At 46.3% G+C, this 10,658-nt stretch overlaps 1 protein-coding gene across 1 annotated transcript; it reads right to left on the bottom strand.

The window, feature by feature from the left end:
- Positions 1–854: 854 nt before the first annotated feature.
- On the bottom strand, positions 855–3,928 carry LOC308399531 (uncharacterized protein). The gene is made up of 2 exons (XM_080886846.1): positions 1,420–3,928; positions 855–1,016 (listed from the first exon to the last, which is right to left on the bottom strand). The coding sequence occupies exon 1, from the start codon at positions 3,905–3,907 to the stop codon at positions 1,637–1,639; it is 2,271 nt and encodes a 756-aa protein (XP_080742972.1). The 5' UTR covers positions 3,908–3,928; the 3' UTR covers positions 855–1,016; positions 1,420–1,636.
- Positions 3,929–10,658: the final 6,730 nt, after the last annotated feature.

Genomic DNA, 10,658 nt, shown 5'->3' on the forward strand with positions numbered 1-10,658 from the left:
CTAGTAATGTTGTGGAGTTGTATTTTGTCTCGCATCAATTATATCGTCGGTTATATCGTTATCGCAAATTTTCAAATATATATCGTGATAAATATTTTTGGCCATATCGCCCTGCTCTACCCTCGAAGCGTTAAAGCTAGCTTTGTAAGGGAATATAACGGAAAAGTATGAAACGAAAATGTTTTCTTTGTTGATAGACTTTGTTTGCAGTGCAATTTATTTGTTGCCGGATTGTAAGATGAAAGTAGACACAATTTCGGGCTCCCACATTTTATCCGAAACTTTACATTAACAAGTTTTTTTTTGTTTTTTGTTTTACTGTTATTCAAATGCAACCGTGGAAATAACGAATAGAACAAAAGTCATTCATTCTTACCTTATACTAATCGTGGTGCAGGCCAGTGCAGTGCATGAACTGATGCCTTCTCCGGTCAATTCCGCTGAGAGTAAATCTAATGTCCCGCTCTACTGTACAAGACAATGGTTACCTGGAGGGATGTACCAATGTGATAGGGGTGCTGCGGAATAGTCCAATGGTAGCAGCTTTAATTTCCCGCTCAACCATAAATCGATGGTTTTTCAACGTGATTGTTGTCACCTTGTCAACTATAAATAGATCAACAATCAACGATGACAGAACAACAGTGAATCAATGTTATTTCAATGTCAGTGTCAGGTTTCATCAGTATTTCAATGTTGTTTCAACATTGGTTTTGTGTTGACATTTCAATCCTGACGATTCTGATGGTTCAGATGGAAAATCAACATCTGTTCAATGTCTCCTTGCTATCTGGGTTCTTCAAAAAAGTAACTGAGTTTTGCAAACAACAAAGTTTTTGCAGCTGTTTTGTTATGATGATTTCTGATATGAGGTTCAGTTCTACGGTGGTGATCGCAGGGTGTGCACAGGTCAAGTGCCACTATGACCCTCCAGAAATTAACGAGGACAGGGGATGATCGTTCAGCTCTTTAATGGCAGATTTAGCGTGGGTGTGGGTATGTGTGTGTGTGTGGTTCTACAAACAGAATGGAAAATAGAACACAAATTACAATCAAATTATAGACAACAATAATCACCATATAACATATTACAGCCACATACTTGTCTTATAGGCCCTAATACTAAGCTGGCGGCTTTTACTTATAGTCTGAACCATATTTGACAACAAAGAAAATAAACATCTTCCCATCACTTAACTCTTGTGCCCCACTCACTTATGATGCCAACTAAAGAAGGCAAATACACATAACAAATCCCCAACTCAAACTGAACTCAGTTTGGCCTAGGCGAACTTAGCTTAGCTTAGCCCGCTTAGCTTAGCGATAACTTAGCTTATAGAAAATGTACAAACAGAGGACATCCAGAGCAAGAAAACATACAGGCTATCCTTCTTACACAAGAAATATCCTGTAACTCACCAGTCTTATGGACGCACACTCTCATTGAACCCACATAAACTGCTCCCGAGCATAACTTGTGATTCACACTGCCTTCATGAACACCATTTTCCATCCCAGTCAAACATTACTCACAAAACGGCCGCGCCCTCTAGTGGCGAGGCAGAAAACTGCATCACAGTCCTGCCTTCAGAACAGCCGCCCCCAAACTTGCCCTCGCAAGTTTGCAGAATGTCATTTACTGTCCATTTTGTTCTGGTACTGCAGGTAGTCGAATAAGGCGGCTCACTGGGCGTACGTAGGTACGGTCCTTTACGTCCACTTCTGCAGATCGGATCAAACCATCAGCTCCGGGGAATACCCTGTTGATCTTCCCAACAGGCCATGATGCTCTGGGAAGATGGGGATCCACTATCATCACCACAGTGCCCAGCTGGATCGGAGCAGTGTCTTTCTGCCACTTTGACCGTGTCTGCAGTGTAGGCAGGTAGTGGCGTATGAACTGTGTCCAGAAGCGATCGGATAACACCTGACAGGTCCTCCATGATCGTCGTCCAATGAGCTCTGAGTCGTGGTATATCACTTGGGGTAGGGAAGGGTCTAGCCGCCCCATCAGCAACAAATTTGGGGTAATGGGGTCTGGGTCAGCCACGTCTGATGACACGTACCCCAAAGGTTTCGAGTTGAGTATTCCCTCGATCTCGATCAACACTGTTTGGAGTATTTCCTCTTTTACAACCTGTGAGCCCAATGTGGAGGCCAGAGCTGCCTTTATGGACCTGATCTCTCGCTCCCAGGATCCTCCAAAGTGGGGAGAACTGGGAGGGTTAAATCGAAACTTGATCTGCTGCTCTGCTAACTTGCCTTGTAAAGAGGGATGCAGGGCTTTGAAAGTTTCCTGGAGCTCCCGATCCCCACCTCGGAAATTTGTTCCCTGGTCACACAGTATCTCAGCTGGTTTCCCACGACGAGAGACAAATCTTCTTAATGCCATTAGAAATGAGTCGGTGTTGATACTAGACAACACCTCAATATGAATGGCACGAGTCGTCAAGCATTTGAAGAGCAGGCCCCAGCGTTTTTCATTTCTCCGACCAACTTTCACCTGCATTGGCCCAAAGCAGTCGATGCCTGTTGAGAAGAAGGCTGGCTGATGTAATCGTAGGCGTGCAAGGGGAAGGTCAGCCATCTTTGGGTTGGCAGGTTGGGCTCTCCATTTTTGGCACTCAGGGCAGGAGCGCTGTTCGCTTCTTACGGCTTCACGGCCGCGAAGAATCCAGTATTTCCTTCTCAACTCTGCAAACAATCTCTCTGCTCCTGGGTGTTTCAAATCACTGTCAGCCTGTCGGATGAGTAGTCTGGTGACTGGATGTTTAGGGTCCAATACTACTGGATGTATCACAGCAGCTTCCAAATCATGGCATCGTCTGAGACGACCACCTACTCTTATGAGTTGAAGCGACTTATCAAATTCCGGGTCTAGGCAAAACAGACGGCTGGATGAGAGAACTGGTTTCCCAGTGGTCAGGCACTGGATCTCATCAGGGAAACTGTCTTTCTGAGCAGCTCTCAGCAGAATAAGCTCAGCCTCCTTGTAGTTCTCTGATGTGAGATTGTCACCAGCCGCCCCGTGAAGGCACCTGGCTGTTTCTTCCAAAAGCTTGCTAAAACTGGTAAACTGCTGTGCATCAGGCAGGGAGATAGAGTCAGTAGACACAGCTAAGCAAGTTATTGGTTTACGCTGCTCCTCAGCAAAGTCTGTACATGGTGTGGCTGGGTGCTCTGGCCACTGGTCTCGATGTAGCTGCAGAAACGGGGGCCCACATGCCCACCGGGACTGGACTGTGAGGTCTTGTAGCCTTTTACCCCTAGTTAGATCATCTGCCGGATTGTCATATGTTGTCACATAACGCCAAGACTGGCTGTCTGTCAGTTCCTGGATTTCAGCTATCCGAGTTCCCACAAACACCTTGAAATGACAGGACTCTGACTGGATCCATGTTAGGACAGTGGTGGAGTCTGTCCATAACACCACTCTGCATAGTGGTAGGGTGAGCTCTTTGGTCAGCAGGCTAGCAAGTTGAGCTCCAGTCAAGGCTGCACATAGTTCCAGACGTGGCATGGACATCTGCCGTTTAGGGGCCACCCTAGAGCGGGCAGTCAGGAAAGCAACTTCCACCTTTCCAGCAGCATCTTCCGTCCGTAGGTAGGCAACGCTTCCATATGCTTGTTGAGATGCATCGCAGAAGATGTGCAACTCACGCCTACTGTCAGATTTGTCCAGCTCTGGGCTTACATAACAACGTTGTAGACTAATGTCGTCCAGATGTTGCAGCTCACCCTCCCATTCGTTCCATGCCGAGAGCAGGTCACTTGGTAACAGGGGGTCATCCCACTCACGCTTTTTGTCCCACAGCTGCTGGACTAGTACCTTCGCCCTCGTTGTGAAGGGGACGAGAAACCCTAGTGGGTCATACTGACTCGCCAGAACCCGGTAGATGTTTCTCATGGTAGGAGGATTCCTCTCCAACTGCATGGACTTGTAGTGCAGAGTGTCAGAGCAGCAAATCCAGCGCAAACCTAGAGCAGGTTCTTGAGGGTCCATATCAGTTTGATTCAGCCACTGTACGCTGCTCTCCGATCTTATTTCCTTTGGTAGATGGCTGATGAGATCTGGGGTGCTGCTGGCCCACTGTCTGAGCTCAAATCCTCCCTCCGATAATAGTGACCGTAGTTTGTCCACAACCTCTGTGGCCACATCTGGAGAAGAGAAGCTCTGTAACCAGTTGTCAACATAAAAATTCTTCTCAATGGAGTCACGCACATCATCTCCCTGGTCACTGTGGTCATGGACGTGTCGCTGGAGTGCATAAATTGCACAGCACGGTGAGCATGTTGTCCCAAAGGGGAGCACCTGCCATTCATACACCTTGGGATGGGTGTCTCGTTGCAGATCGCGCCAGAGGAAACGTAGTAGTGGCCGGTCCTCAGGCAGTAGTCTCACCTGGTGGAACATCCCCTTGATATCACTGCTAACTGCGATGGAGCGTTCTCTGAAGCGTAGCAGCACACCAAGAAGAGAGGCCCCCAGGATCGGGCCTGGTAAAAGCAGCTCGTTGAGGTTCTGATCCCTATAGGTGAATGAGCAATTAAACACCACACGGTTCTTTCCGTTGTGTGTCACCATGTGGTGGGGGATGAACCATGATTCTGTGGAGGCCCTCATTTCCTCCTCACTGATTTCTCTGACATAGCCTGCTGCTATCAACTTTGCCATCTCCGCTTGATAAGCTTTAGCCTTCTCTGGGTCTCGACTGAGGCGCTTCTCCGTGCCACGTAGATTGGGGAGTACTGCTTCAGGTGGCACCCGGAGTGTAGGCATATCACTGACACGCAGAAGGGGAGTTGAACATCTGTTTACTCCCTCGACATTCAGTCTTGTCGTCTTTGCCTCCAAAAGCCTCATAGCTTGCTCTTCCCTCCGAGACCGTGTCACTAGTTTCTCACTTCGATATGGGAGAGTGTCAAGTTGCCAAAGCCTCTCTACTTGACTATGAAGTTCTGATTGAGGAGAGGCAGTTGAGAGGAAGAGGCACTGTTGTGGTTGAGCAGAGTGCTTAAGGGAGGGGATTGGTCCCTGTAGTACCCAACCAAGTCTAGTCTTGACTGCAGCTGGTCCTCCAGGTAAGCCTAGGCGCACAGGTTTGATGGGCGTTACTAGGTGAGGACAGTCAGAGCCGATCAGAAGGAGTGGCTGGGCATTTGTGAAGGGCTGCAAGGGAAGCCTTCTCAAGTGTCTATATTTCTGTTGAAGTGCCTTCACAGGGTAGGAATGTTCAGCCAAGCCTAGGTCATCTGCTGTGAAGGCTCTCTCAATGGTGAATGTTCTGGATGGTTGGCTGGCAGGGGAGACTTTGACTGTCACTGATGCGCCATGCAAGGTTCTCAATCCTTGTCTCACCGTACGTAGAGTAAGACTCTCTGCCGTGCCCTGTAACTGCAGTCTTTGAGTGGCCTCAGGGAGAAGGATCGTCCTCTCAGATCCATCATCCAATATGGCGAATGTCTCCAGGGTGTGCTCACCGTTCTGCAGCAGCACTTTGGTTATCTTCAGAAGTACTTGGCTACAGCCAGCACGCCGGTCTAGATAAAGTACCTCAGTAGATGGTTTACTCCCCAGCTCAGCGACGTGTTCCATTGGTGGATTGGGTGCAGCAGGTCTGAGATTCACTTCATGCAGGGCCTCTAGGTGTTTTCCCCTGCATGTCTTACACTGCACTTTAAGTCGACACTGAGCGGCCTGGTGGTGCCGCCCACAACGCCAGCAGCGATTGTTGGACTTAATCCAAGTTGATTTCTGCTCCTTAGTCAGCATCTTGAAGTTGACACATTGATCTAGGAAGTGCAGAGTGTTATTACAATATGGACAATAAGCTGTGTGCTTGTCTTGGACCTCAGAAGTGGAAGGGGTTGTGGCTGAGGACCTTTGGGGGGCAGTGTTGTGTGTTGCACCATGCAGCACGGTGGTAGTCCTTTTGGTGGCTCGTTTATCTCTTTTCATGCTGCTCCTGTCTCTCGAGCTCTCCTCTACCTTCTCTGTGTGATCTCCGCCCTCTTGAATGACCAGCTCATACTCCAGCCACTCTGCAAAGTCTCTCAATGATGGTATTCCATCTTTCTGTGGGTAAAGGTAGCGGCGGAAAGCAGCACGTAGGTCTTGGGGTAGCTTTCGTGTCAGTCTAGCAACATGAGACCCGCATTGCAGCTCTGTGTCCATCTTCCCCAAGTTGCTCTAACATGCCGACCAGAGCACGGACTCTCAGTGCAAACCTTCTGAATCCAGTTGTGTCACCTGGGCGGATGCTGGGCTCATCCATAAGCTCTGCTATCCTCTGCAGTGACAGCTGGTGCGGCTGACCGTAATGTTTAATGAGCGAGGCCATCGTGTCAGAGTAGGGGTGAGGTGAGTTACTGTAGGAGTCAGCAATTAAAAGAGCTTCCTCAAATATAAGGTGGTCACATAAGACCTGATATTTGAACCTCTCCGTTGCATCAAAGGGGAGAATATTGTCTAGGGCAAGCCTTAATCTAGCAAACTGCCTGGGATCACCCTGCGTGAACTCTGGGATGGAGGGCGATGGTCCTCTGTAGGTCTTCTCCTTTACACCTATGGCTGTAGTGGGAGCCAGCACTTGTTCTGGGGGGAGCATGTTCGCGTCGAAACTAGGTCCAGCTAGTGATTGAGATAAGGGGGTGGACTGTGGCGCACGAGGCTGAAACTCAGGAGCTTCAGTGGCTGAGGGTTGCTGTAACTGTAGCTCTTGTAAGCGTTGGCTAAGCTCTTGTGCAATGGCTGGTAGCGGTGGAGGTGGAACAGACTGTACCTCTGGTAGATCAGGATGATTTCTTGGGAGAAAAACTGGAGGTGGTGGTACTGGCCATTCTTCAGCTGCATCCTGTGTGTAGGATATATTGTGCTGCTCTGGTCTCAGGGGAAAAGGCTGTGTAGTTAGAGGTGTGGAGACCCAAGTGTTATCAGCTGAAATGTAGCCCCCTGGTTGCTGGGCAGAACGTAAGCGGGTGGATTCCAACGTGCTGACATTACGATCCATCTGCCTCCTCATGTCTCCTACCATCATCTGAAGTTGCCTGTTGTCCTCCTGCAGTTGCTGCACAATGTTCATGAACTCCTGAGGGATGCTGGATGACACTGGAGTCTGTCCTGCAGCTCCAGTAGAACCAGGAGTCTGGGTGAGGGGCGTCATCTTGGCGTATCCCTCTCTAGTCTGCTGTTGCTCCAATGTAGCAGTGGGTGGCAGTGTGTAGCCTTCATACTGAGTCATCCATCCTGGTGGTCGCACAGCCCTCCGTGGACGTGCACCTGCTCTCTGGGGGTCATAATCCATCTTCACTCTGTAATCACCTATCCGGCTCGAAGGACCAATTTTGTTATGATGATTTCTGATATGAGGTTCAGTTCTACGGTGGTGATCGCAGGGTGTGCACAGGTCAAGTGCCACTATGACCCTCCAGAAATTAACGAGGACAGGGGATGATCGTTCAGCTCTTTAATGGCAGATTTAGCGTGGGTGTGGGTATGTGTGTGTGTGTGGTTCTACAAACAGAATGGAAAATAGAACACAAATTACAATCAAATTATAGACAACAATAATCACCATATAACATATTACAGCCACATACTTGTCTTATAGGCCCTAATACTAAGCTGGCGGCTTTTACTTATAGTCTGAACCATATTTGACAACAAAGAAAATAAACATCTTCCCATCACTTAACTCTTGTGCCCCACTCACTTATGATGCCAACTAAAGAAGGCAAATACACATAACAAATCCCCAACTCAAACTGAACTCAGTTTGGCCTAGGCGAACTTAGCTTAGCTTAGCCCGCTTAGCTTAGCGATAACTTAGCTTATAGAAAATGTACAAACAGAGGACGTCCAGAGCAAGAAAACATACAGGCTATCCTTCTTACACAAGAAATATCCTGTAACTCACCAGTCTTATGGACGCACACTCTCATTGAACCCACATAAACTGCTCCCGAGCATAACTTGTGATTCACACTGCCTTCATGAACACCATTTTCCATCCCAGTCAAACATTACTCACAAAACGGCCGCGCCCTCTAGTGGCGAGGCAGAAAACTGCATCACAGTCCTGCCTTCAGAACAGTTTACCTGAAAATGCAGCCAAGGTGTTTTTTAAACAAACATTTCAAACTATTTACAGAACAATCAGCTGTTCTGCATCAAATCTGATGCCACACAAATTATTTGTGTCACAAAAAATAATTTCTGTCCATTATGAGATGAAGGAGAACAACAGCCTGATACCTGCAGGCCTGACAGCAGCAGATGTGTCACTGCTGTAACACCTGTAACACTCAGCAGGCGCCTCATTGTTCTGACACACACAACAAAACTACTGACCACACTACACACTAACTACACACTAACTACACAAGATTTGCGCTAACTTCGCAAATCTCTCACATCTCAAACACGCCTTCACTCCTAAAACTTCCCCCTTCCTAAACAACTAAATGTCATGTTGCCATATCATTTTTGATTGGTCCACATGGTACATTTTTCCACCAATAGGAAAGGCTGGAGGGTGTTTTTGTTTTTGCTCACAGGCTTTTGAGCGTTTTCCTTATCAAACGCAGTTTTTACCGTTTCTTCCCGCAGTAAATATAAACAACGACAGTATTCAGGAAGAAAAACAAACATTGCAGATATTTTTATCATAACTCTGGTTTTACGCGGCCGATCAACACAGTTTAAAAACTGGTATAAAGTCCACACTTTGTCCGTCAGTTGTTCCGTCTGTGGCTTGGACTGTGGGATAAGGTGGCATCGCTCTAATCCCATACGGGAGCAGCCAGTCACTCACTGACTAACACTGCAAAACAGAATTGTTAAAGTTTTAATTTTAATTTCAATTCAGGTAGATTTTTTTTTGTGCGCAACGCAGATTTTCTGTGCGCAGAGACCGTGCCCGCAGTGCGCACGCGCGCAGCTTAGAGGGAGCATTGCATCCAACTATTATTAAGTTGGTTTCTACATGAGTTCAACATTTATACATTTATACAAAGCTGCACTGAAGGTTACAGACACACGGGGGCGTGCTTACTCTACTTTCTAAAATGTTCAGCTTGCACTTCTTTTCTTTTCCTGTCACTGGGTTGTTGTTTTTTTGTTCTTAAATTAAGATCAGCGGGTTTAATCAATCTCATTTCACAGTATATGAGTGAGAAATATTTCTGCTGATGTTTCCTGTGATGTCTGCTAGACCCGACTGTTTGGTCGGCTCGGCCACTTCAACCAGATCCTGTTGTTATTATTGGGTTGACAGGAGCGTACTAATGAGCCCTTTTCCTCTAACTGAACCATGACATGATGGAAAAATACCACATGCATGATACGGTCCGTCACAACAGCCACACGAGGCTCAAATTATTAAAATGTCTTGTCTGTTAAGAAGGATGCTGTTTGTTCCACTTACAAAGAAAGTAACAAACAAACAAACAAATAAAAAGAAATAAAGCTACATTGTTGTAGGTTTCTTTCTATCTGTGTTTTACAGGTAAAGGTGTACATTTTAAACGATGTTAATCCTGCAACAGTTTACATGAAAACACAATAAACATTCTATTAATGAAAATACAGAGAAATAAAGTAGCATGTGACGAATTCAAATACATTGAATTTGCTGTGAATTAATTTACAGTAACTTTAATAAATTACTGTAAATTCCAGTTACAGCAGCAGAGCAGGAAGAGTGTAGAGAATAAGTTGATTATGGGTGGAGGGAGTTACAGCCAAACGCAGTCACAGCCTCTTTAAATACTAAAGATAAACATGTTTTTACTGAGACGCTGCAAATGCTACAGTAATGTCCCCAACTTGAAGGTCAGGAGGCGTTAAATCAACCCTGTTTTCCTTCTCTTGCACTGTCATTGCAGCTTTTTGGCCTTCAACACCTGTAAACCTCATATTTAACAGTACAAATGGTGAATATAGGAGTTTATTTATTTTGGCAGTGACAAGAAACTCAGCTGCCAACAGGGGGAGAGAGGATTTAATATGATTTTACTCTTGATCTATAATTTAATAATTGCTAAAACAAAGATGTAGTAAATGTAAATTGTCTAAGAATAGTTTTAGTGCGTATGTGCTTTATTCTAAAATAGATGGCAGCTGTAAGGGGAAATCAGATTCACAATAAACAGATATATAGAACATATACAGAAAACAGCCAGCTGCTATTTGAGTGTCCATGTGACTTTTATTTGGAAGCTTTAAAGTCTGGGATGAAGCTAAAAGAATTTCCTACTTGTGAACAGTCGGGTTCAGACACTTTTCTTTTTTTTCTTCTTCTTTTGCTCGGAAGTGTGTAAAGTCCGACACACGTGTTTTGATGTCCTTCCAGCTGTTTGTGGCGAATCATGCTGTCTGGACCTGCAGTCTGGACTGGAGGACCCTCCCTACAGCCTGTGAGATCACTGCACATTTAATTAGACAGGATCCGCCAATTAATGGGAGGTCACACTGCAGCTCTCAGCCTTTTAAAAGCAGGCGGAGCCGAACCTTCAGCAGTGCTCCGAGGCTCCGGCGAGGTAAGCCACGTTTTTGTTCCCGTGTTGTCCCTCTTTGGCACATCAGTCAGAAACATCACTGGAAATATGATGGAGTTTGTGTGCGTGCTTTTGTGTCTACTTTCAGATTCTACAGGAGG

This window comes from Rhamphochromis sp. 'chilingali', assembly GCF_963969265.1.
Source record: "Rhamphochromis sp. 'chilingali' genome assembly, chromosome: 7".
Lineage (NCBI taxonomy): Eukaryota > Metazoa > Chordata > Actinopteri > Cichliformes > Cichlidae > Rhamphochromis > Rhamphochromis sp. 'chilingali'.